This window comes from Sus scrofa, chromosome 18 (assembly GCF_000003025.6).
Source record: "Sus scrofa isolate TJ Tabasco breed Duroc chromosome 18, Sscrofa11.1, whole genome shotgun sequence".
NCBI classification, from domain to species: Eukaryota; Metazoa; Chordata; class Mammalia; order Artiodactyla; family Suidae; genus Sus; species Sus scrofa.
This window is the reverse complement of record NC_010460.4, coordinates 33174945-33201552: the sequence shown is the minus strand read 5'-3', so window position 1 is coordinate 33201552 and position 26608 is coordinate 33174945. Positions and strand designations below refer to the sequence as shown.

At 42.6% G+C, this 26608-nt stretch overlaps 2 protein-coding genes and 2 long non-coding RNA genes across 8 annotated transcripts in view; 3 read left to right on the top strand and 1 right to left on the bottom strand.

Annotated features, from left to right (window-relative positions):
• IFRD1 (interferon related developmental regulator 1) overlaps positions 1-3551 on the top strand; it is a 50911-nt gene extending 47360 nt beyond the window's left edge. For 3 of the 4 annotated variants that reach the window (XM_013985699.2, XM_005673237.3, XM_021078531.1), the window contains 2 exons: positions 43-138; positions 2839-3551. In XM_013985699.2, the coding sequence (XP_013841153.1) occupies positions 43-138; positions 2839-2928 (186 nt within the window). In that variant the 3' untranslated portion in view covers positions 2929-3551. The remainder of the gene's footprint in view (positions 1-42; positions 139-2838) is intronic. The other variant, NM_001007519.1, reaches the window with a different exon arrangement.
• Positions 2930-9639, bottom strand: LOC106506809. Of its 2 annotated transcripts, none has more exons than XR_002340212.1 (3): positions 8360-9639; positions 7035-8209; positions 2930-6599 (listed from the first exon to the last, which is right to left on the bottom strand). It is a non-coding gene; the product is annotated as an uncharacterized LOC106506809 (long non-coding RNA). The 2 variants fall into 2 exon arrangements; XR_001302377.2 differs by having other exon boundaries at positions 5903-5956; positions 6498-8209.
• Positions 10643-17386, top strand: LSMEM1 (leucine rich single-pass membrane protein 1). Its single transcript, XM_003134769.5, has 3 exons — positions 10643-10910; positions 13252-13380; positions 15600-17386. The coding sequence occupies exons 1-3, from the start codon at positions 10784-10786 to the stop codon at positions 15728-15730; spliced, it is 387 nt and encodes a 128-aa protein (XP_003134817.1). The 5' UTR covers positions 10643-10783; the 3' UTR covers positions 15731-17386.
• Positions 19655-26608, top strand: part of LOC100519118 — a 113551-nt gene continuing 106597 nt past the window's right edge. The window contains exon 1 of the long non-coding RNA XR_002340462.1: positions 19655-20169. This is a non-coding gene — a long non-coding RNA (uncharacterized LOC100519118). The remainder of the gene's footprint in view (positions 20170-26608) is intronic.

Genomic DNA, 26608 nt, shown 5'->3' with positions numbered 1-26608 from the left:
GCTGATTTTTAATACCGAGTCTTACTACATTTTTCTTTTAAGTCAAATGAATTCCTTCGCAATGTGTTTGAACTTGGACCCCCAGTGATGCTTGATGCTGCAACACTTAAAACAATGAAGATTTCTCGTTTCGAAAGGGTAGGTTTTGTTTTTGTTTTCAATAGAACTAAGTACATGGGAGAAAAGTAGAGCCAAAGTTTTGATTGTGCCAGGTGATAGGTTTTTAGCTTTGTGTGTGAGGTTTTAGTTCATGATGTTTCAGACAGAATAGCTACACCAAAAGCATAGAAACTACTATATTTAGAATACGATGAGAAATTCTTTATCCATAATCCTATTATCATAGATCATAGAAGTTATTTTCCTTTTTCGTTTGCTTTTACTCCATGAAGTTTATATACTTAAGAACAAATATTTATACAATGCTTCTTTCATTTTTTGTTTTTTTTGTTTTTGTTTTTGTTTTTTTGCCATTTCTTGGGCCGCTCCCACGGCATATGGAGATTCCCAGGCTAGGGGTCTAATCAGAGCTGTAGCCTCCAGCCTGTGCCAGAGCCACAGCAACACAGGATCCAAGCCGTGTCTGCGACCTACAACACAGCTCACGGCAACACCGGATCCTTAACCCACTGAGCAAGGGCAGGGATCGAACCCGCAACCTCATGGTTCCTAGTCGGATTCGCTAACCACTGCGCCACGACGGGAACTCCAATGCTTCTTTCATATCAGATCACTGAGCCTAAACTTAGTAAGTTCCAGATTGATTTTATAAGTAGGGAAACATGTGCTCAGAGAGTTTGTAACATTAAATAGTGACTAATAGTATTTTCATTTAACATTTTGAAAATCCTTATATTTGTATTTTTTTTTTTTACTGAGGAAAAATTCACATAATGTAAAATAAACTTTTAAAGTGTACCGGCATTTAGCCATTACCAGCCACTATCTAGTTTCTAAACATTTCTCAAAAGGAAACTCATGTCTATTAAGTATTCGCTTTTTACTCGACTCCCTCCTCCCCCCAGCGGCTGACAATCACGAGTGCGCCTTCTTTCTCTATGGGTTTTCCTGTTCTGGATATTTTGTATACACAGAACTATATAACATGACTCTTTGTGACTGTTTTTTTTTTTTCTTTCTTGCACTTAGCGTAATGTTGCCAAGGTTGATCTGTGATACAGGCATGTATCCGTACTTCACTCATTTTGGGGCTGAATAATACTCCACTGTGCAGCCACTCCACATGCTTATCCATTCATTAGATGGTGAACTTTTGGTGTTTCCACTTTCTGGCCCTTTTAAATAGTGCTGTGATAACAATACACATTTTTGCCTGTTTTCCAGTCTTGTAGGACTAGAGCTGTTTGGTTATGTGATTAATTCTGTGTTTACCTGTTTTCTATGGTGACTGCACCATATCACATTCCCACCAGCAGTAGAAGAGTTCAGATTTTGACATCCTTGCCAACACTTTCTTTGCTTTTATTTTTGTTTTAAGTTATAGGCATCTTGGTAGAAGTGAATTGTTTATTTATAGAATCTGGAACCATTTTGATGGCCACATAATTGACTGTTTAGTACTTTAAAACTGTTTTTAATAAATATTAATTTTTTGCCTACATTTTTTCTTTTAAATTTCTTGAAAGAAATCCCTGCATGGGACTAAGGGCTGGATTATGATTTTTTAAGATGATCTGTAGCCTGTCTTCCACTGATGAGGAAACCCTCAAAAAGTTTCTTAGCAGTTTAGTACAGATTATTTCACTGTGACAGGCCATGGCCATGATTTAAATGCAGGTTAATCTGAAAAAGGTACCTCACAACTGCCCCACCTGCATTAGGTGGTCATAGAAAAAGGACTCCCCTTACCATGGTGATTTGTGTCTCCTTTCAATTGCTGGAGTTTGGGAACAAAAATTACTTGTTTCATTTTTGTTTGTCTTAAGTTGAAGCTTAAAAGGGCCATGTGATTAGGACACTCTTAGATTTGTTGAAAGCATTTTTGACATTTGTATAAAACAGTTTGATATAGTTAATACATCAAGGTGCTGACCAGGGAAGTATCTAACAACTGAAATTAGGTTTTAAAAAAAACTGATCAGTTCACTCACTTACAGTCAGAGAGACTGTCCGAGGTCAGGGCAGCTGTGATTCAGGTGTGTAACGTGTAGTAACTGAATCCAGTACCCTAGTTATATGTGGAGCTCTTAGGATTTTCTCCGTAAAAGTGAGTTCCCCTGCCTCTCCAGCCCACCTGTGTTTCTCTTAATGAGCTCCCTGTGCAGTCTGAAGATGCCATTGCAGTCAGAACCCATGTCTTAATGATGCAATGGTAGCAATAAAAGTTGTCCTTAAAAAAAATTTGCCAAATTACCTTCCAAAGTTATTCTGTGACTTTAAATTGTTTTCAGCAGTGACGCGTAGCTATTGCATGTACCTATTTGACAGCATTGGGTTTCATAATTTTGAAAATTTGTTAGTTTGAATGAGACCTAATTTCTTCCTTATTTTAATTAACAGCAAAATTGAATATTTTGTTTACATTAATTCATGATTTGTCTTTTCCTTGATCAAATTTAATGTTGATACACTTTTTAAAACTTTTTTTCCTGGAGTTTTCTTGGTATTTTTACATATTTGGTTATAGTTTTCTTTAAACAAAGTAGCCATGAACTTTTATGTGTTAATTTTTCCCTTCATTCTTTGTGTGTGTTTTATAAATGTTAAAAATATTTACAGGGCCAAATTAGTTCATTTCTCCTTTGTGATTTTTTTACTTATTATAAGAATATCTTAAGCTTTAGTAGCTCACATGTATTTGCCTTTTCCTCTTTGCAGCATTTATACAATTCTGCAGCCTTCAAAGCTCGAACAAAAGCTCGAAGCAAATGTCGAGATAAAAGAGCAGATGTTGGAGAATTCTTCTAGATTTTTAGCATTTGAAGACCTGTAAATACCCCCCTCCCCTTTTTGTAATTTCTAATGTATTTACTCTAGAGACAGTTTTTATCTTGGGCCAACAGCTTTTGTAGTAGGGGTTATATTTAATGTATAGTATTGCAAATGGTGAGTTCTGATTATTGAATATTCTGTATATATAATCAGTAAACTTGAATGAAGTGTTTGTAATGTTTGGTCATTTTCTATTTATGAAGAGAGCAAAAATATGGTATTTCACTTGATTTCATGACAAAAAACTATTAGCCAAGGTTAAACTTCTTATGGTGTGGTTGTCAGAAAAATTGATTAGAATGGTATAGATAACTTAAGATCTTAGCCAAATGAGTTCCAGATATAATTTTGGGAGCTAGTTCTTCTGGAAAAGCTACTATTATTTTCTGTTTTAAATGGAACCTAATAATTTTGTCACTGGGATCATCAAAGGGAATTATATCATGAGGCCTTTCAGTCCATCTGTTGGGAGTTAGGATGAACTAGTATCTGCCAGAAAGGTTGCTGACCTTGACCTCTGAGGGCAATAACACTAACTTCACTTGCTGTGTAAGACCTTGTGCTCTTTTTTTTGAAATAAAGATCTTTTCACACCGAAAGTGCTTCTTTTCTAATAGAAGAAACATTTATGGGTTGAGGTACAGAGTTCACAATGACCAAGTCGGGTAGGGAAAGCCTGAAACAACTTACTCTGTATATTCGGAAACATGAAAATAAATGAAGAGATATAGCAATATATTATTGGCATTCCAACTACTTTTAAAACTGTTGCTGTTTGTTCCCCCAATGTGGTGATCGTTTTTTTACAATTTGTAAGCATTTTGACAGTGCATTAGGATTTTGTTACTGTTATACGTTATATTAAGACTATATTGCACAAATCTATCTGCAGTTTAGAATTTATAAGGTTTATTTATATTGGTGCACAAAGCAGAAGGGGGCTGTGGAGGCATATAAATAAGGACCAAAATCAATGGAGGTATTTTTTCTAAGCTACTGGGAGGTCTGATGTGCCCCTTAATTGGAAATCACTGGCTGGCCTCTGGAGTTGCTGTTGCTGCTAGGAGGATGAGTTCCATCTCTCATACAGTGCCTTGAAAAACCGACCTGGAATCTTGAACTTGGGGTTGCATGTTAGTCACCTCTTTATATTCCAAATAGGTTAGAACTATAGAGAAGAGATTTCAAGCAGTATTTTTTCCTACACTTTCAACTTCATATATGTGTGTTTTAAAATAATAATCTTTATAAAAGTAACATACATAGTTTAGTAGTATTTCAAAGCTTATAAGGAAGGTAGCCCCTGCTCCATCCTTTCTCATTTATTTCTCAGGAGGCATTTCATTTCCGCCTTTAGGTTTTTCCTAGCACCTTGGTTTCAGATTTCTAAGTAATATGTTTATACAGTTATTTATTTATTTGCGAACTGAAGAGAAGTTCCCATCATGCAGCAGAAACAATCTGACTAGGAACCATGAGATTTCGGGTTCGATCCCTGGCGTCGCCCAGTGGGTTAAGGATCTGGCGTTGCCGTGAGCTGTGGTGTAGGTCACAGATGCGGCTCAGATCTGGCGTTGCTGTGGCTGTGGTGTAGGCTGGCAGCTAGAGCGTTGATTCGACCCCTAGCCTGGGGAGCTCCATATGCCGCAGGTGTGGCCCTAAAAAGATTTCTCCTCCCAATTTTTTTTTTGTTGTTAAATCACCATGTTTGCATTATAGTGAGCCTATTTCTGTTCATTTCTGAATCAGGATTTTTTGTTTGTTTTTGCTTTTATTTTTTAGGGCTGCAGGTGTGGCGGTACCACAGCTCAGGGCACCACTGGATCCTTGACCCTCTGAGGGAGGCCAGGGATGGAACCCACATCCTCCCGAATACTAACTATCAGATTTGTTTCTGCTGTGCCACCGTGGGAACTCCCACACACAGGACATCTTGTCTTGCTTTTACATAACTAATTCTTCCCCAGCAATCCCACATACATTTGTAAAACTAATCTTGATCTATTTTCTACATGGTCAGGGCCCAACAGAATACTTGTGTCTTTTTTTCTCTCACATCTGAGTTCGCAGCTGTTTCCTGAGATTTCATCGTCCTGGAATTTGTTTTCTTCTCTCTTTGAGCTGGATTCCACATCTGCACCCTATGTCTTGGTGGTTGGATTACTTTCTTGTTAAAGTGGAACACTTCCTTCGGTTGACTTCTGGGCATGAGTGTGCGGGAGGTCAGTTATTTTGAAATTTCACATGCCTGACAGGTAAATTGTCTTGGGATATAACATTCTAGGTAGAACACCAAATTCAGAGTTGAAGGCAGCGCTCTGTTGTGATTAAAGTGTTGGTGATGTCTGATGCAATTTTCACTTCTAATGTGTTTTTGTTTGTTCTTTAAATCTCTGTCTACTATTCTAGACGTGTGGTTTACGTGCTTTGGTGGACTGTGGCAATTGAAAATGTTAAGCTCCTGCCCTCAGCCACACACATGACACATTTTCTTTGTTCTGGAACTCCGTGAGATCCTACAGCTGCTGGGTTGAGCCTCTGGCCTTATTTCTTATTCATTTCTTTCTCTTTCTGGGAGATTTCTGTGACATGGCTTTCCAGTCTTTCTTTTGCATTCTGTTTTTGGCTAACATGAAATTAACTGCCTGTATTTAGCTGCGATCGTTACCTCCAGTTCCTAAGCCTGCCTGAGTTCTACAGCTTTTGTCCCCTCACTCATCAGTGATGGGTCTGCCAAGGCACATACCAACCACTCTCTTTGTGTTGAATACATTTGTTGACATCTTGCTCAGTATTGTTTCTTCCTATTTTCCTGAGGTTTTGTAATTTTTATTCTTTTTTATTCTTTCTTCTTTCTGTTTTTTCTTTGCTGCATCCTGCAGCATGTAGACGTTCCTGGACCAGGAATTGAACCTGTGCTGTAGCCGCGACCTGCTGCAGTGACAACACTGGATCCTTAACCTGCTGTGCCTCAGGAGGACTCTCTCCTTATTTTGCCTTTTTACTGGAATTTTAGGGGGAAGAAGAGAGAAGCAAGTGTTAATTTGTATGTTAAATGCCTTATTCCTCATGAAATTGTGGGGTAGTTGCTGGATAGGATAATGGAATTCAATGTGTAAGAATGCTTGAGTTTTCTTCAAAGCAAGTAAAATAGCATATGATAGACCAATTCATTCCCTGAATCTTGGTTAATATTGATGGGTTACAGGACTTTAAAATGGTCCCTGCCTAGTAAGTTCTTGGTTTTGAGGTTCATGCATTAATTTTGAAACAACTGTCATCTTTGACTCAAGTCACTGATGACATATGGTTTAGTTTCCTGGGAATGAGATATAATAATTGAAAGGAAAAGGCAGAAGTCCTTTAGAATATCTCCCGATTGAATAATTCACCGGAGAATACCTATTTTCTTGTGACTCAAAACTTCTGGATGTGACCTTTCAGTTACATAATAGCTAAAAGGAGGCAGGTTATCTTGCTTTGCTCTGAAGTGGTTCTCCAGAAGTCTAAGTGGTCACACGCCATAAAAAAAAAAGAAACCTCACCTCCCTCACTGGTGTAAAATACGGCTGAATTCAGACTGGTGTGAAGAATTGTCTGGTTTCCATTTCCCGCATCTTTGAGGGATTAATACATACTTCACAGGGCTGGAAGTTCACAGGAGAGAGAAAAACACATAGTGTTCAAACTGAGGCTATTATTTCTTCAAAAAATAGATGGTTTAAAACAGATCGGGTAGTTGGGAAATAAAAGCTGAGCATGATAATAACTAACAAGCATTTTCAGTTTTCAAGGAATTTGACATAGATTTTAATGTATCATGTGCTTCTGAGAGAACAGTTACTAGTTATATCATGCTTCTTCATGAAGTGGTTCTCTGGTATAGCTGAAGTTTTTTAGAAAAAAAAATGACAGGCATTCCTTTTCCCCCAGAGTAGAATGAGGTCCATATTGAATACAAGTTGTAAAAGGAATTTTGGGGGCAAACATTCTCCAATTGACAACATGCAACGTGTTTCAAGGGGTGAAAAATGTACATCTAGTCATGGCCATGGAGGGTAGGATTATAAAGGATTACAGACCAGTTCGCCACTTAACTCTTGGTGTCCTGCTGGAATAGTAAATGCCCTGCGATCTGCGAAGTGGGCTTGTGGGACTGCTGGTCTCCTGACTGTAGTTTCTCTTATGTCCACCAGAGGGCAGACTCCTTGGCATGTGTGTGTGAGAACCACGTTAAGAGGCAGGCATTCCGAAGAAAGGAGGATGCATAAAAACTCCGAGAATAAAGCCTTAAAGAAAGGTGAAGAGATAAAGTGCGTCCATCACTGGCAGTGGGGGCAGCGTGTCTGTAGCCATACGATCTCCCAGGCACAGTCCACTTTTGCAGCTACAGGAAGCTCTAGGAGTCCTCTGATCAGCCCTCATCCTGGTTCGGGTGTTACAACCTCATTCTGTCCTGATAACTCTCTGGTTGGTCTGGAGTCCTGGGCAGGTTAGTTGTCAGAGTGGCAGCTCCACCTGCTACCCGGTATTTATGTATGTGAGCTCATCATGGCAGAAGTGGGGAAAAGTGTCCGTTTACAAATCACATCAGCCAAATAAGGACATCAATCTCAATCTAGTAAGAATCTCATCAGTTACCAGTTGAATCAAGGCACGGTGGGTTTTTTTTTTTTTTTTTTTTTTTTTTTTCCCGTTTCTTTTTAAAGCATAGTTTCAGTAACATATTTACTAAAAACCTTAGGCATTATGGAAAAGTTACTATTTGGAATCTTATACTACTTGGCTAAGTTAACACTAAATATAGACCAACAGTTTCATGCTGGGGTTTATGGGCCTTATAGGAGCACCTGTGTGCTGAAGGAAGGCAAAGAACTATAGAATTTGTAAAAAGTTTTATTATAGCTGTTTCTGAATAATTTTTTCCTGGTAACCTAGCAGTTAAAGCTCACATTTTTGTAAGTAATTTGCATGTTATTGCCCTACTGAGACGGAATTATGATTCTTGAGGCTGGGGTGTTTTTCTGTCACATATGCTCTGTGCTTTTAACTTTAGATAGAAATGATTTAGACTTGATTTTAAAAATTACTTCCTGAATGTGAAGAGGCACTGACTGAAATGGAATTAAAGAACAAATTACCATGACTCACTCAATAAAGCTTCCTATTAGCTTTGAATTAAGCCCTATTATAACGATTCTGATTCTGTGGCAAGCAAGACTGGTGTAAGTTATTTCTGTAGTTTGATACCAAGCACCTAAGGGGGGAAAAAAAAAGAGAGCAAAGTGAATTTTCATAGATAACTATACTGGTCAGAATATTCATTTGTTGGCAGTCAAAAATTCATAAATGACAAAAGGAATCAGCTGTTAGCACTGATCTAACAGAAGAAAATGCAATTACTTACGTTTTTCAGCTCAAGGTATTAGAAAGGGTTCCCGGAAAAGGATGCTGCCTTGGTCCATCTTAATGAGCAAATCTGTACACAGCAGTGGAGAAGGAGAGTCAAGTTAGTGCGAGCAGAATTCAGTAACACCGGCTTCTCCAACACGGCTGGTTGTTCCCAGATGCCCTCATATGGAGATGCCAAAGATAGCAACAACTGGGCATCAAACAGCTGTGGGTCCAGGGTTCCAGGGCCATGTGATCTTGAATCCATTTGCTCACAGGGTCATTTGCAGGATCTTAGTGGCCATGAACCACACTCAGCTCATTTTTCTCTGCTGGCTCTTTTCCATTTGCCTGCTGCACTTAATTTCAAATGCATTTTGAAATAGCATCTATTTATGTTGTGACTTTACCCAAATGAAGAAATTTCCTTTTGGAGCTCACTCTAAGTTGTTATCTTAGCGCTCTTGAATTCGATGCTGCATTGAATCGCCTTTTGAGTTTGCGGCAAGGCCAGTGGTAACCTGGAGATTTTATTAGTTTTTTTGTGGCTGTAATTTTCTAGCTAGCCGTCCACTTTGTAAACCATGGTTAAGCCTCCGTATGAAATTTAAGCAAGAGTAATTGCATTCCTGCAGGGGAAGGCAAGGCTCAAGGATGTCAAGTGAGAGATGCCAAAATGAACCATGTGTCAGCCACCAAGCCTAAAATAGAAGCCGTGTTTGGAACGATGATCCTCTGATGTGACACAACCGTTATGCCTCATCAAATGTTAGTGTTTGCGATGATAAAGTGTAAAGAGAAGACAAAATAGAAAACATTTCTCGAAGGATAGTTTAGAAATCTGTGACCATACATCAGTCAACACTTTGGGTTTTATCTGTAAGAGAATTTGATGGGTTTCTAAGGCCCCTCTGCTCTTCTTTTTATTTTAATCACTTAAAGTCAGTCCCTTAGGAATGCTCCCTGAAGTATATTTGGAATTAGGTAATATCAATGTCTGAAGTGCTTCAGTAGTATCTCATCAAAAATACTCAGGGGGTGATGTGTTCTTGTTAATTAAAATTTCTGAAGAACTGAAACACCCTTTAAAATTTTTTTTTTAACTTTGAAAAAAATTAACTAGTTCATTACTTTTTGAACTCACATTTTCTTAGGGTTCTGGAAGCATATTTTTTACACATGCTAGTAGGTTTTAGGTTTTACTGGGAAATTGCTGAGTTTCAAGATTTTATTTGTTTGTTTGTTTATTTATTGTCTTTTTAGGGCTGCACCCATGGCATATGGAAGTTCCCAGGCTAGGGGCTGAATGGGAACTGTAGCTGTCAGTCTACACCACAGCCACAGCAACTCGGGATCCCAGTCCTGATTTCGACCTATACCACAGCTCACTGCAACACTGGATCCTTAACCCACTGAACAAGACCCGGAATCGAACCTGCGTCCTCATGGATGCTAGTCAGATTCGTTAACTGCTTAGCCACAATGGGAACTCCTGAGTTTTAATATTTTAGAGTGCAGTTTAGTCTGTTTAGTAAATGGCTGATTTTTTTTTTTTCAGATCTTCTATAGGTGTTCTTATTTTTTTATTTCTGTATTTGGTTTCTCCTAACTCTGGTCATATTTCTGTTTATTCTGTAGCTGTGTATTAAAGGAAATTTTAAAAATGTTAAAGGAAGTAAATAAATAGTGTGTTGTCACATTAAAGGCAGGTATGAAGTTTATTACATTGCTTTTACTAAGATCTAGATATCACATGAGGCTCTTTACCTCAATTTTATTTGTCAGTGTACTATTAACTGCCTCCAATTCTTTTGGAAATAGGAAGATTTAAACCCTAAATAAAATATTTTATGTGTTCCACCTTAACATAAGTCACTGGCTTCTAGACCTTTATACTGCACAAAAGTACAGTTTTGTATTAAAGCCTCATCAGTTAGAACGGTTCTCAGTAATATTTTCTCCCCTCAGCATCTTTATGGCCACAGGCTGCCTCACTTAATTTTGTCTTTCTGGGTGTTTATGCATAGTCGTCTTGCACACAAGATTTGAGGCATCTCACTAGCGTATGAACAATGTGATAAAAGAGAAATATTGAAAAGTCAATTACAAAATTAAAAAAGAGACCCAAGGGAAATATAGGCAGAAGTGAGAAATCTGAAGAGGAAAGCACATATGCATGTAAGCAGAGTATTAAAGCATTAAAATGGGGCCCACGGCAGACGCTGAGCTTCCTGGCAAGCAAAGCAAAAACAAGAGTTGCCCCCACAAGGGAGTATTTTCTTTTGGACAAGCAAAGCTTTTCTGGCCCTTCATTGGGAAGTAATTCGTGTGGGTGGTTCTTCAAGTGCCTGCCCAGCTTCCTGTGGGCTGTGATCCTGGCCAAGTCCAGCTCCCCAGCCCAGCGTCCTGCGTTTAAGGTCCGCGTTTTCTTCCGGGGACAATGAATCGTTCTTCCCAGGACACCGGCTCTCGCGGCCTTCCTGAAGAAAGAAAGCTTTACGTTGTGGATTCCATAAATGACCTAAACAGACTAAACCTCTGTCCTGCCGGATCGCAGCATCTGTTCCGTACGTGAGCCCTCCCAGGCTTGGCGGCCCGTCCTGGCTTCTAGGCCACCTAAAAATAGCCACCGTCCAGCCAGACCTGTGGGCGTGGTGGGGGCTGGGTGGGCATTAGGACGGCTCCGCGTTAGAAATGCTGTTTCGTATTAGGCAATTTGTGCTTTTGTTTTCTGAATGCTTGCCAGGCTTATGGGCTTTCTTGGCTCTTGGCAAGATTTGAACTCTTGTCTGCAAAAGTCCCGAAAAGTCCCTGTGGCCTTTCTCCCCCTGGAAAGGGGTGGAGGCTCCCGAGATGGGCCCCCAGAGGCTCACTCATCCTCCTGGCTGCTTTCGTGCCTTCTAGTGACCACAGGCAGGTCACCTGTGGTGCCCGCTTTCCTAGAGAGGTCTTACTCGGAGCGGATTGCTGAGAAAATGTTCCACGCGTTTACCTAGTTTTTGAAAAAATCATTAGTTTTTTGGGCAAAAGAGTCAACTTTTTTTTTTTTTTTTAATTCGAAGATTGCCCCAATTAAAGTATTAGAAAAAAGAGGGGGAGACTAAAATGAAAATCTGTTAAGTACCAAATAACTTAATGTGGGAGTTCCCTTGTGGCTTAGTGTTTAAAGATTTAGCATTGTCACTGCTGTGGCTCAAGTTTGATCTCTGGAATGCTTGCATGCTGTGGGCGTGCTCCCGCCCCCCCAAAACCCAACAAACTATAAATGTATGTCTTGTCCCTTAAGTATTACAAATGAGTTCTAAGATTATTAGAACCCCATCTTTTCTAGCTTCAGTGCTGACTTTCCAGCACAGGTGATAAATGCCCCCTTGGTTTGTTTCGCGTACACTCTTAAACTCTTACTCTCTCAATTTATATCTATTATTCCCCTTCTAAATAATTTTTTTTTTTGGTCTTTTTGTCTTTTCTAGGGCTGCACCAGAGGTATATGGAGGTTCCCAGGCTTGGGGTCCAATCAGAATTATAGCTGCCGGCCTATGCCACAGCCACAGCAACTCGGGATCCGAGCCGCGTCTGGGACCTACACTGGATCTTTAACCCACTAAGCGAGGCTGGGGATCAAACCTGCAACCTCATGGTTCCTAGTTGGATTCGTTAACCACTGAGCCACGATGGGAACTCCCTAAATCTTTTTTGAATTCTTGTTTTTCTCTTCATTTTGATTTGTTCAGACTTTCGCTTGTTTTCACTGCAGTCGGTCTCAATAAGCATAGGGGTTTGGGTGCTGGCCTGTGCCAAGGCTTTGATTAGGAAGCAAAGGCTGTGGAGGCTGTGACATAAGATGCCCCTGAAAAGTGTGGGACCTACACCACCCATCTGTCCATAATCAAGTAGCAGAGGCTGTGGGCTGATATAAAGTAGGAGAGAATATGGAAGGTAATCCAGTTTCTGTATCTCTTTTTCAATTTAATTTGGGTATTATTAGGCAAATAGGTCTTACAAAATGGTGACCAAGTGCAGACAATTCATGGTTTGGGTGAACCGAACTGGTTTATACGCTTGGTTGCCTTCTCAGTTCAGCTGCACAACATTTAAGAAAACCTTGCTTTCCGAGCGTGTCCATCCTGAAAACAGTTTTAAGAAACCAAAGTATATCAGGGTATTTTGTTATTGTTATTTAAATGAATGTAGGCATTACAGGTTATTTTATTTCTTTTCTTTCCTTGGCTGCTGCATCTGCCGCATATGGAAGTTCCCACGCGAGGAGTCACATTGGAGCCGCAGTTGCTGGCCTACATCACAGCCACGGTCACGGCAGTGCTGGATCCATGACCCACTGAGCAAGGCCAGGGATCGAACCCACATCCTCATGGACACTCTGTCGGGTTCTTAACCTGCCAAGCCACAACAGCAACTCCCCATAATAGGTTATTTTTTTTAATAGGAAACAAAGTTTTCTGGGAGATATCTCAGCGCCTTCAGCATGTCACCTGGAGTAAGTGGCCCACAGCCAGCTTTGTGTAACTCCTGGATCATTTTGGGAAAAGGGCAATAGCGCCTCCATCACCTTGACCTTTCTTTATCCCCCTCACCCACCTTCCAAAAGAACAATCCATGTCCTGCTACGTCAGTTGTTAACATGATCTGCAAAGAATTTTCCCAGTAGGGGTTAAGGAGACAACTGGACTCGGCTTGTTCTTTGAATACTAATAGAGAAGAGCATGAAAAATTCTCAAAGACCACCCGGCCCAAAGACATTCCTAAAACAAGTCTCTTTCTAGAGTGATCAGAGGGCAAAATGGACATATCTCTCACGCATGCCTCTAATGCTGGGGACTGTTCAGTTCCCTGTGAAGCTGTCTGCTGAGGAGTTTTTGTCTTTGTTGCTGTTTGTTTTTGCCTTAGCTCTGGAGGAGAAAATCCCAGCCGACAGCAGTAACTCAGGAAATGGAAGCCACGGGCTGTTTTTGGTGGGGCTGATAATTGTGCTGATTGTCAGCCTGGCGCTGGTTTCCTTCGTGATATTCCTAATAGGTAAGTCCCTTGGAGATGTTTCTCATCACGGCCGTGCCCTTCGTAGCTGGTGTTTGACTTTGCTCCTGCAACAAGGCAAGGCTTCTTGGCATCAGGGCTCACACTGAAGGACAGGGGAGTGCCAACACACGCCCAGGATACCCTGCTGCTCTGGGACAGGTTGCAGACAAGCCCACAGTGCCAGAAGATCACAAATGGGGGCTTTAAACACTTTTGTTTTTCTTTTTAGGGCTGTACCTGTGGCATATGGAAGTTCCCAGGCCAGGAGTAAAATCGGAGCTGCAGCTTCCAGCCTATGCCACAGCCACGGCAACGCTGGATTCAAGCTGCATCCTTGACCGATGCCCTGGTAAGTGAGGCAATAAAAAGAAAAAGAAAAAAACAGAAAGGAGATATGAATAAAGAATGTCTTTTTATTGGACAATGACGTGGTGTCAAACACATTAAATTCTTTATCTTAAATCCGTACTCTTCCCTTCAAGGTAGTGTCTCCTATTTCTGATTGACTGATGAAAGACTAAAGCCCAGAGTGTTTAACTCTCCTTGTTGATCCATCTAAGCAGAGGCAGCACTGGGATTCGCACCCTGCCCTGCTTGCCTCCAGAGCTCCCCAGCACTCCACGGCCTGCGTTGAAGTCATACTAGAGGTTTCCTGGGGTTTCCAGATAGACTTTAGCCCAACTGAAGACCAGAATGGGCATAGGCATCTGTCAATGAACCTGGCCTGTGCTCATCTTCATCAAGGAAGCTTTTTTGCTCTTAATGGGATCTAGCCAGTTTGTATCATTTTAAACCAAGTGCAAGAACTTACATTTAGAGTTCCAACACTCTGGAATTTTTAGCCAGGAGAAACAGGGCTGTTTTATACTGATGACATTGATTAAGCCGTGGGGCTTTATATTTGTGTCATAGTCTCCGACCTAAAGAGGAGGAACGGACGGCAGGGAAAGATTACCACGAGGGCCTACCCGCTCCGGAAGCAGTTTCCAGGGGCCAAGCAGTATAGATATTAAGCATGTGGAATGTTCCTAAGTGTCGCCTTAGTTACGAAAAGGTTTCTATAGTTGAATGAGTTTGAGAATTGTTAGGTAAGGCTCAAGGTGTGTGTGTGGTGAAATCCCAAAAGGCAGGTCATTATATGATTTTTCTCTAACATTTCTGAACATGGAACCCTTTTCCTTTTTGGAATTTAATTTGGAACCAGCATGTTGGGGAACAGACTTCGTCCAACGTGGCTGTTCCTTCCTCCTCTGTTTGACTAACGTTGGCGGCTCCTTAGAGGGAAGAGGATGTCACCAGCTATGGATTTACTTGTTTCACACTGCTCTTCAGAAGCAACCGACACCTCTGCCTCAGTGTGTGGCCACGCTCAGTGAAGACCCTCCCCTCATGTCTTGGACTATAATTCATCCAACACAGTTTTCCAGACATGAGGTAGCAGCAGCTTCTGGGCAACAGTTTGTCCCAAGGCTGGAAGGTGAAGCTCTAACACTTCCACATTAGTTTTTAGCTAAACCCCATGGGATGTTTATAATCATCACTGGTTCCTGAAAGCTGTCTTGGAAAAACCTTGCCTAAAATAGAAATGATAAGAAGCCCAGAGGTTAAAACTGATTTTGTGCTGTTTTTCTTGGAAATTTGGACTCTGATAAGCAGACCTCAGAGTGTTCCATTCCCTGACTGACTTAATACCCAAAGGTTCTGTTTATTTTGGAAACATGATCTCTCTTCTCTCAAGGTGGTCTGAGGGAGATTATTATACATTCATCCTGGGCTGGTAATTTAGGACCAAGAGAGCTATGCCAAAATAGGCTGCAACTCAAAATATCTCACCTCCCAAATGAGGAGGGGGGAGGGAACCTTTTCTGAGAATGGGTCTCACAATGAGACAATGTAACAGTCACTTCTCTGGGGATAATCACACGTGCTGGCACGTTCCTTTGGTTGCTCACAGCCACATCTTTCTCTGCCAAAATCTGTGCAGAGCTGCTGGAGCTAATCAAGTCTGGCACTAAGAAGTTGTAAAAATCACTCACTTGACGGGTAACTTCAGCAGTGTCTCTCCGCGGCTCCTGGGCTGCGTGGGCTGCTGGAGCAGGGGATTTGCCAAGAAGGCCTCTAGCTCAGCCCAGCCTCTCCCCTCCCCCCCAGAGGGCTCTGCTGAGCCCCCCGAGGAAACATGCTGGAAACGCGGGTAACACTGTTTTTTCATTTTAAAGTGCAAACTGGCAACAAGATGGAAGATGTGTCCAGAAGACTAGCAGCCGAGGGAAAGGACATCGATGATCTTAAGCAAATGAACAGCATAATTGTAAAGCGACTCAACCAACTGGACTTGGAACGGAACTAAGGAAATGGGCTTCCGAGAGCAACTGCGGCACGTGAGCTTCGCGCTGTACTGGGAGTTTACAGGGATGAGAACCAACTAAGGGCATTTCTGCAGGCAACTAAAGGCCAACCTCCTACCACAGGGATGGGAGCAACGCCGAGGCAAGCGGGGTGGGGTGGGGACAGCTGCCTGAAAGGGGCTAAGGCTCGTTTTGCGTGAAGGTCCTTGGGCTTTCATGGGGATAAGGGTGGCTGGCGCCGAGGAGAACCAACAGTAAGAAAGAAGGGGACTCTGGCTCTGTACTTACAGCTTCTTTTACACACGGAGCTTTGTCACCAGAATAAGTTCACTGTGGCCAGTGGACGTCATGGCACCTTATGTACCCTTATGAACTTCCACAGAAGCCTAAGGAATACACTGAATTTTTTGTGTTCAAAGGAATCAGGCGATAACTCTTTTCAATAAAAGAGGTTCTGCTCGAGTGATTAAAGTTTGATTCACTTCCTCAAGGACAGGGAGAGGGCCGACTCCGAACTAGGTGCCTACTGGTATTTGTTAATAGTAGTTTCGTGTGTATGGTGGGGTGCGGGTCAAAAGAGAGCCCGATTTTTCAGCTCATGTTTAATGAGCAGCTTCTTTGTGCAAACAACCATATTCTAGAGGAGCTTACATTCAAGTGGGGAACACAGGAGATGTATAGTTGTATATAGATGTATAAACTTCTTGACTTTGTTTCTTACGGGGAAAGATCCTTCAGTACTCTGCTGATTAATTGTGAAGAACTTAAGTCTAAATTGTGTCTAGGAGTTCCCGTCGTGGCACAGTGGTTAACGAACCCGACTAGGATCCATGAGGATGCAGGTTCGATCCCTGGCCTCGCTCAGTGGGTTAAGGATCCAGCGTTGCTGTGAGCTGTGATGTAGGTTGCAGATGCAGCTCTGATCCCATGTGGCTGTGGCGTAGGCCGGCAGCTCTAGCTCGGATTCGACCCTTAGCCTGGGAACCTCCATACGCCGCAGGTTCAGCCCTAAAAAGCAATAAAATAAAATAAAATAAAATAAATTGTGTCTAGACTTTACTAAACTACAGTGGGAAACTGTCTATTTGGAGTGTTTCAAACCTGCCTTGTTTCACCCCAAAAGTAAGGCACACCTTTTAGATATGGTGTAATATAAAAATGAGGATGAGTCTTGGAAAATCTTTTATTTAAGATAAATATACTGTGTAGGTCTACTGTGTGAAGTCATTGAAAAGCTATCATTTGGGGTTTATCAAAAACATTTGGGTTTATTCCAAAATTACACACACATATACAAACACATTATGTAACACTCAATAGCTAATAAAATAAACACATTTCACCTATCCATTTTTGCACTCGAAAACATTTGTACTGAATACTTATCTTTTTATTTGCTTTCTTGCAGGATATTTTAAAACTGAAATTTGTATTTGTTGGAAAAATTCTCATTGACCTGATAGGAGGTGGGGTAAAAATAACCTGTAGTCAAGATTTGTTACAACATTGTTTCAGAAACCACAGAATAGCTGATGCAATGGCTCTTTGAAAAAAACACCCATTTTTTTCCTTTGAATCTGTTCTTGTTATACTTTTTTTTGTTTTTACCTGCACAGTGGATGTATTTTGTGCTCAGTAATAAATAATCTTTATTCCAAGAAGTTTATGATTTTTATCTGAAGTAGTACAGTGTCTGACAAATCATTTCATCCACCTTTTGGGTCCATCCTGTTGGACATTCACTGCCCTGCCTGTGTGGCATCGATGGAGCCATGGTCACACACACAGCCTGGAGAACGCCAGGCACCACAGCGCCTGGTATTTGGATTCACAGGTGAACCAAATCTATTCTATCGACTCTGTATTAAAATATCAACTGGCTACATCTGGTCTTTTTTCCTTCTGGCAAAACGGGGATTTTAATTTGCTATTGAAGCTATTATTGGAAAAATTGAAATAATCTAAGATCTATAAATTAGATAATGGCATTATATCAATGCAATAATTTCATGATTTTAATAAAATATCATGGTCATATAAGAGATTGTTTTTAGGAAATATATATGGAAACATTTAGGGATAAAAGGACATAATATCTTCAATTCCAAAATGGCTCAGAAAATAAGGATGTATATGTGTATAAAGGCCCTGGTAAATGTTAACATTTGGAGATTGTTATTTAATGAAATCATCCTTTTTTTCTTTTTTAAAAAACAGCTTTGAGATATACTTGACATAAAAATGTTTTTTTTTTTTTTTTTTGTCTTTTTGCCATTTCTTGGGCCGCTCCCATGGCATATGGAGGTTCCCAGGCTAGGGGTCTAATCGGAGCTGTAGCTGTCAGCCTACACCGTAGCCACAGCAACGTGGGATCCGAGCCGTGTCTGTGACCTACACCACAGCTCATGGCAATGCCAGATCCTTAACCCACTGAGCAAGGGCAGGGATCGAACCCGAAACCTCATGGTTCCTAGTCGGATTCGTTAACCACTGTGCCACGACGGGAACTCCCAAAAATGATATATATTTAAGGTGTACAACTTGATGTTTCAATCTACGTGTACATTGTTAAATGACCACTATGAATGAGCTAGTTAACATATTCATCTCCTCCACGTGGTTACTATTTGTATGAGTGTGTTTCTGTGTGTGGTGTGGATGGAAAGATTTATGATTTGAACTCTTAGCAAATTTCGAGTATGTAATACAGTATTGTTAAACTCTTGTCACCGTATTGGACATTAGGCCCTGAGACCTTGTTCGTCTTACATAGCTGAACTTTCATTCACTTTGGTTGCCATGTAGTCTCATGGCCCTCATATACGGCGTCTGAGACGTGGGCTGGGGAACCCAGCTTTCTGGTTCAAGTCCTCATGCTTCCACTTACTGTGACTTTGGGGAAATTTACCTCTTTCCTCCTATCAGTAAAAGCTGGATAATTATAAAATCGACTTTTGGAGTTCCTGTTGTGACGGAGTGGAAGCGAACCCAACTAGTACCCATGAAGTTGTGGGTTCGATTCCTGACCTCGCTCAGTAGGTTAAGAATCCAGCATTGCCACGAGCTGTGCTGTAAGTTGAAGATGTGGCTCAGATCTTGCATTGCTGTGGCTATGGTGTAGGCCAGCGGCTGCAGCTCTGATTCGACCCCTAGCCTGGGAACTTCCATATGCTGTGGGTGCAGCCCTAAAAAGCAAAAAAATAAAAATAAAATAAAATAAAAAAAATCAATTTTTTAGTAGTTAGGAGGCTTAAAGGGGTGATAAATGACTGATGAGAGTGTCAGAAACAAAGTACTCAATAATGCCAGTTGTTATTGTAATTATCATTATTGATGTCCAAAGTAGTAAGTGTTGTATAATCCCACTAAATTTAAACATCAGCTGAGGGAGTTTTCATCGTGGCTCAGCGGAAATGAATCCGACTATTATCCCTCCGTGAGGATGTGGTTCCATCCCTGGCCCCGCAGTGGGTTAAGGTTCTCGTGTTGCTGTGAGCTGTGGTGCAGTCAGCAGATGCAGCTTGGATCCCGCATTGCTGTGGCTGTGGTGTAGGCCAGAAGCTGTAGCTCCGATTCAACCCCTAGCCTGCGATCTTCCATATGCCATGGGTGTGGTCCTAAAAAAGCAAAAACAAACAACAACAAAAAAAATCCCCAACTGACAAGGACTAGGGCTAAATATTTTTCTCCTGTGCCTCCTAATCTGATCTGACTGGGGGTGGTGGGATAAGAGCCTTTGGCAAAATAACTTATGAGGCTTGGGTACAACAGGTGATCAGTAGAAGCAGGAGGCTTTGTTGTTTTCAGCTGATCTAGTCTGAAGAGCATAAGGGTCCACATGTGCCTCCCTGCGGCGGAGCCAGGAACTGTGTGTCCTGGCCCAATGCCTTGACCACAAACAAGGTGCAGTGGAAGGAGGGAGCCGAATGCTGGTGTGAGGCCGAGTAGAGAAAGAGAAGGGACCACGAACCCAGGCATGACTTGATAGGAGGAAAAAGAAAGTTTTGCATCTTTCTTAGAACTTTGTCTATGTTCATAAGGGGCTAAAAGAGAGATATTTTCCAGCAGTGGGCTCTGCCGGCATGCCCCTGGCATTGCTGTGGTGGAAGGATTAAACACATCTTCTGACCCCAGGGCCGAGGCCATGCATGCCCTATTCTACCATGAGGACCCTGGGAGAGCCTTCCTGTAGCCCCTCTAGGTGCTATGATTGGTAACCCTCTGCAGGTGAGCCCGGTGAAGCCCTGCCCACCACGCTCGGCTGTGACACCTGGAGGCCCTTGGGGTGTGGAACGACCTGGAAGGAGAAGGCTTCAGCCTCTCAGTGTGGCTGCCCAGCCACCAGTTAGGGCACATGGGGTGTTTTTCTCTTCTGAAAAGACCAGGGTCATCCGGCCAGGACTCCGCCAGTGAACACCAATCTCTGAAGCAAGGCTCTGGGGTAAGAACAAGAAAACCAGGAGGCTTTAAAACAACACAGAACAATTGCTTTTCTTTCCTAATAGCAGTCCGTGGTGGAGAAGAGAAGAATTTAGGTGTGCGTGACATGTGGACTGAGGTGTCTTGGGAAATATTGCACGCACCATGGTGTTATAACCCGTTTTTATTGCTTAGAAAGAGAATTCTAGGGGAAACAAGATCTCTCTGAGTCCTGGTGTATAAAACAACTTTATTCCAGCTTAAAATAATGACCCCATTTAAATTCGGTAGAGAATGAGCAAAGGAAACAGATCATCAGAGGACTGGTCCTCTGTCTCCTCTGAATGAGTTTGCCCAGAAGAAGCTGTGAAAAGGAGAGAGAGCCTTAGGGTGATGAGCTACCTTTCCACGGAGTTAGGAAGTGTATTTTTTTTAAAGGGGAAATTAAAAATATTCTTATTGGAACCCAGGTGTCTACTTATTCTCGTTTGGTGAAGATAACCTCTCAGTAAATATTTTTTATAGGGAAAACCTCATTGAAATTTAATTCTGATTTTTATGAAGATGGAAAGGATTTTTTTATAAAAGCAATGAAAAGCAATTCAGAACAAACTTAATTCCGTGTAACAGGTGGGTATTGGGCATATGTGTGGGCTGCCTCTGTAGGGCATTCAGAGGAGGCAGAGACGTGATGCCAATGGGCTTCTGATCTGGTTGCGCAAACAAGACAGGTGAGAAGCTAGTAAGGACCTATAACTGGTAACATGAGAAAGCAGCTCTCCAGTGTGACTCTCCAAGGACCACCTGGGAAGCTTGGAAAGATTCCGATTCCTGGCCCCTACTCTGAGAGATTCTGCTTTAGCAGGCAGGGGGTGGGATAGGGAATTCATGGTTTTAAAAAGCTGCTGTGATGGGTCCGCGTCTTGGTTTGGTTGAGTGACAGGACAAATGATGGCTTCGGAGTAAACTTGTATTTAGATTCCGGTGCTGTGCACGAGTAACCATGAGGCCTTCACCTCTCCTGACTCTGTTCCTTGACTCCCTGACTCTCAGGAATTTTTTCCCTCTGTGAGGTGGGAATGCTGCTGCTGCTGCTGCTGGTGAGAACAGTGAAGTTGATAGAAAGTTCTTCAGGCTCTGTGTTGTTCATAAGTCACTAATAAGTTATACATTAAGGGGGGGCATCTGATTATCAGTGGCTATTATTTTTAATCTCCAGGGAACACTATAAACCTTTTGTTAAAGGACCCACAAAAGTCTCCAGAAGAACACTCTGCTTCCTCTCACTAGCCTCCCTTTCCCCTCTCCTGCCCCTTCTCAACTCAGGTGCTCAGGTGAGCCTCTAGTTTAAGGGGCTGTTCCATGGTCTGAAGGGCTGTTGAGGGCCATTCTGGTAGCAGAAGGTGTGAGTGAGAACCTGGGAACCCTGAAGGGTAGGAAACCTCGGGCAGAAGCCAGACAAGGGGTCTGTTCCACTTGCTGCCAGGAGAGCAGGGAAGAATTCTTGTAATAGAAACGTTGTGGTCACACCCCCTGCGGGCTTCCCAGAAACGCCAGACATGCAGGCCTGGCCAGGCTGGCAGACTGTCTGGCAGTTTGTCTTTTCACATGTTGGAAAAATTGAGATCTGTCTTTGATCTCAAGACACAAATGGTTCAGATTTCAGCTTTGTTTTTAAGAAAAGTAATGCTGCCCAGGGCCCTACCTGCGAGTGGCCTGGCCTCACCCACAGTACTACTGTCAGCATCATCATTGGATTCTTGGATTGGAGTAGGAAGCTGTCTTGAAGAGTTGCATCCTTTGATAGGAATTGTGACTTTCCTTGGCTGTTGAGAAGCATGTCCAGCAACAGTCAGATGTCCCTCCTCTTTGATATGCCTGTTATAAGTGATTTAGAAACTACTCTGCAGAGTCGGTGGGATGAGTAAAATCAACACCAAAATATTCAACAGTCAACTGAAACCCATGACAATCATGGGCCATGAGGCGTGGCAAAGGGATTAGCTCAATTCTCAGCCACTGAGTTGCAAACAGATTGTTAAAACTGAGATCGTCTATTAGGCAGTGAGATATAACTCTTAAAAGTGCAAGGATTAGGAGTTCCCATTGTGGTACAGTGGAAACAAATCCGACTAGGAACCATGAGATTGTGGGTTCGAGTCCTGGCCTCGCTCATTGGGTTAAGGAGCCAACGCTGCTGTGAGCCGTGGCGTAGGCCGGCAGCTGTAGTTCCGATTAGACCCCTAGCCTGGGACTCTCCATATGCCATGGGTTTGGCCCTAAAAAGCAAAAAAAAAAAAAAAAAAAAAAAAAAAGTGCAAGGATTAAAAACCTGTCTTCGATTTGGTTGCATTTTCTGTCTTTGCAAGAGTTCATTTGGACACAACTTGTGTTGCCCTTGAATTCCTCACCACTTAAGAGAAATAAATTGCACCTAGACAAAGGCACATAGTTGGTTAAAAAGAAATCAAAGACACTTTTACTCTGGTTTTATATCTTCCATCCCCCCCTTTTGCTTTTCGTCAAAGTTGGTCTGGCCAATAAAATATGCAGGGATTTTTCCGTAGACATTTGCTTTTAGGCCAGGATTGTGTGTGTGTGTGGGGGTGGGGGGGTGGGAGTAATATGTGAAAGTAAGAGCAGAGAAAGCAGCTCTGGAGTGAAGTCTAGAGCCCACTTGTAAGGCTGTGCCATTTTAAGTCTTCCTGGACGGAGGGAAATAGAAGCTATTCCGCATCTTCCTGGATACATGATGGGCTGTGGAAGATGAAGTCGAAATCCTAATTTCTCTTTGTTTTTTGGCCTCCTTTGACTCTCAATCCTCTTTTAAATTGTGAAACATGATTTCCAATCTTCATGCATGAATCCTGAAAGAAATGGATGGTAACAAGCTTATTCCATGAGGAGTATCCTTCCTGAATGTGGGACCCTGTAGCCACAGAGCATTTATTGTCTGATGAAGAGATGGGGCAGGTCAAACAATTGAAAAACCAGTTAATAATTTAATTATGTCTTCTCAAATGCTAAAAATATCTGGTGTTCCATGCCCTAAAGTGATTTTAAATATTGCCACAGATAGACGAAAATTAGAATTCCGTTCCACATCCTCCCCCCTCTCCCCAACTTCTTTAATATTGATGAGTTGGGGTCAACTTCTGAATTACTGTAAATCCATTTAGGGGCTCAAAAACAGTTTCTTACAAACTCAGAAAAAAACAGGATGGAAGAGACAGGTAGCCTTTAAGATATATTCTTAGACTTTTTTTTTTTTAAATCTTTTGTCCTTTTAGGTCCACACCTGCAGCACACGGAGGTTCCCAGGCTAGGGGTCTAATCGGAGCTGTTGCTGCCAGCCTACGCCAGAGCCACAGCAATGCCAGATCTGAGCCGTGTCTGCGACTTACACCACAGCTCACGGCAACACCGGATCCTTAACCCACTGAGCAAGGCCAGGGATCGAACCTGCAACCTCATGGTTCCTAGTCAGATTTGTTCCCGCTGCACTGCGATGGGAACGCCTCAGACTTATTTTTAAACTTCATTTAGTACAGATGATAGAAAAGCCAGGTTCTTTCCCTATTACCTGTAGACGTCACAAAGGAATCTTTCATAATTGTTTTCCCCATGGCCTTGATGCAGTCTGTCCTTCCTTTTGAGCCTAGAACTGCCTGTGAATCTCTCAGATTTTGCCTTGTGATCGTGGACTTGTATTGGACCCTTTGCATGATGTTCTCATCTGGGTTTCCTTGGGTATAGTGATGGCTCAATATTGGGAATTCGTATAACTGAATTAAGCCAGGATGGGTTTGCAGGCTGCCTGCATTGTCTCTGATTTACAATAGAGGAAAATGGCGCTGGCAAATGAGCCAGCAGGGACACCTGGTGGCAGTTGATTATTTCAGGGGAAGAAGGTCAATTTGAAAAGCAGAAAGAAGGTAAGAGTTAAAATATAGTGTGTATGCTGGAGGCAAAGTGAATGTTCGCATCAGACGTAGGACAGCTGGGGGCTCCATCTGGGAGGAATCCCACCAGGCTAGGAGGCCACCTAGGTGGTGGTGAAGACTGTGGCTTCGGAGTCTAGGGTCTTGCCTTTGAATCTAGCTCTGTTGCTCACAAGCCGTGTGCCCTGATTAAGCTACTTACCTTTTCTGAGTCTTGGTCACCTCATCTACAAAACGGGAAGAATACCAACCTTCACAGTGTGGTTGTGAAGACTGGACAAAGTGATGCCTAGCCCTTGGCAAGCCCTTAATTAATGAGATTGGCTATTACTTATTTACGGGAAGAAGGTGAGAATCTGAAGTGAAGGAGAGGTTTTCTGCTGGCTCTCGTGAGGGGCTGATAGTTCTTTGGGATTTGGAGAAATTCCCTGGAAGGGGCCTTTCAGATCCCACTTTTGGGAAGGTCCGCACAAGCTAACCTATTATCAGGTCTCTGTTGGGAAGCATCTTCCCATGAGGCAGTAGGAACTTATTAAGCTCCAGGGTCTTTTCACCCTGCGGACACACTGCCCTTGTGGAGCTTACCCCTAAGTGGGAAGACAGGATTCCCCGACAGTGGCAAAATGAGACGTAAGGCATGGTTAAATCCCCAGTTTTGTGGTCCAGAGAATAAGAGCTGGAAAGGTTCGGGGAGGGAAGGCATCCCCCTGAGCAGACATAGGCTGACCACCTGCCCTGGGAAAAGCCCCTAATTCCGGGCAGAGCCGAATCTTCAGTCTTAGTACTTTCAGAGCAAAGACTGATGTAGTCGGGAGGGTTTCTCTGGATGCCCGCCTTCTCTCTCCACAGACCTACCTACAACCTCACCCAGCTGTGGCTTCCCCCAAGCCTCAGACCAAGGTGAACTGCCTTCCATTCCATCTCTTTTCCTCGCCTGGTACCATGTTCTATTTAGTCCTTCTGTGCCTTTCCACTAGCTTCTCCTTTTCTGTAGACGCCCACTTACATCTCTCCCATCCTTGTGAATCCTTCTCCCCTTACCCCTACTAGTCATTATCTTTTTTTTTCTTACTTTCCTCGCCTAGATTTCTCAAAATGGTAGAAGAATTTCTACCACTGTTTCTTATTGTTTAACCTCCTGTCCATTCTTCAAAGTGGGCTGCAACGTGACATTCGCCCTCACCTGTCTACTGAAACTGTCTGTGCTAAAGTTATAACTGCCGACCTTATGGCTAGATCCAGTGACCATTTTTCAAACTTTTTTTTTTTTTTTTTTACTTTTTAGGGCCACCTGTGGCATAAGGAGATTCCCAGGCTAGGGGTCAAACTGGAGCTGTAGTCACTGGCCTACACCACAGCTACGGTAGCACCAGATTGGAGCCTCGTCTGCCATCTACACCACAGCTCATGGCAACCCAGATCCTCCCACTGATTGAGGCCAGGGATCAAACCCGCAACCTCATAGGTCCTGGTTGGGTTTGTTAACCACCGAGTCAAGAAAGGAACTCCTCAAAGTTGTTCTTTTTTTTTTTTTTTTTTTTTTTTTTGTCTTCTTTGCCATTTCTAGGGTCGCTCCCGCGGCATATGGAGGTTCCCAGGCTAGGGGTCGAATCAGAGCTGCAGCCACCGTCCTACACCACAGCCACAATAACTTGGGATCTGAGCCGCGTCTGCGACCTACACCACAGCTCACGGCAACACTGGATCCTTAACCCACTGAGCAAGGCCAGGGATCGAACCCGCAACCTCATGGTTCCTAGTCGGATTCGTTAACCACCTAGCCACGACGGGAACTCCCAAACTTGTTCTTAATGGACTTTTTGTTGCCTTTGTCACTGCTGCAGTTGACATTGTTGATCCTTCCCTTCCCAAAACGCTCACGCTCTTGAGCCCCAGCTCAGCGGTCTCCTGGGTTTCCTTCCGTATTTCTAGGGGTTCTATTCTATTTCTAGGGCCCCTCCTGCTCTGCTTGCCTCTTCAGGGTAGCTGTTCCTACTCTTCTATCTCTACACACTATTTCTGGGTTAGTTCATTTTATGGTTTCAGATGTGATTGTTATACATAGATGACTTCCACGTTAATTTATTCAATCCAGATCTCTCTAATGTGCTTCAGATATAGAACTAACTGCCTGTTGAGTATCTGGATGGAGATAACCTCAATGTGTCCAATACAAAAAAAAAAAAATCACCCATTCCCCACTACACTTCCTCCTCTTGTAGCCCCTGCCTCAGCTGGGGGCATCACCATTTGCCCAGTTACTCAAGTTGAAAACCTGGGGGTCAGCTCTGATTGCTCCCTTTTCCTTACTTACCATATGCAATTTAGTCATTAAGTATTTTTAAAAATTTTACCTCAGGAGTTCCCATCGTGGCGCATTGGAAAGGAATCTGACTAAGGAACCACGAAGTTGTGGGTTCAATTGCTGGCCTGGCTCAGTGGGTTAAGGATCCGGCATTGCTGTGAGCTGTGGTGTAGGTTGCAGAAAAGGCTTGGATCTAGCATTTCTGTGGCTGTGGC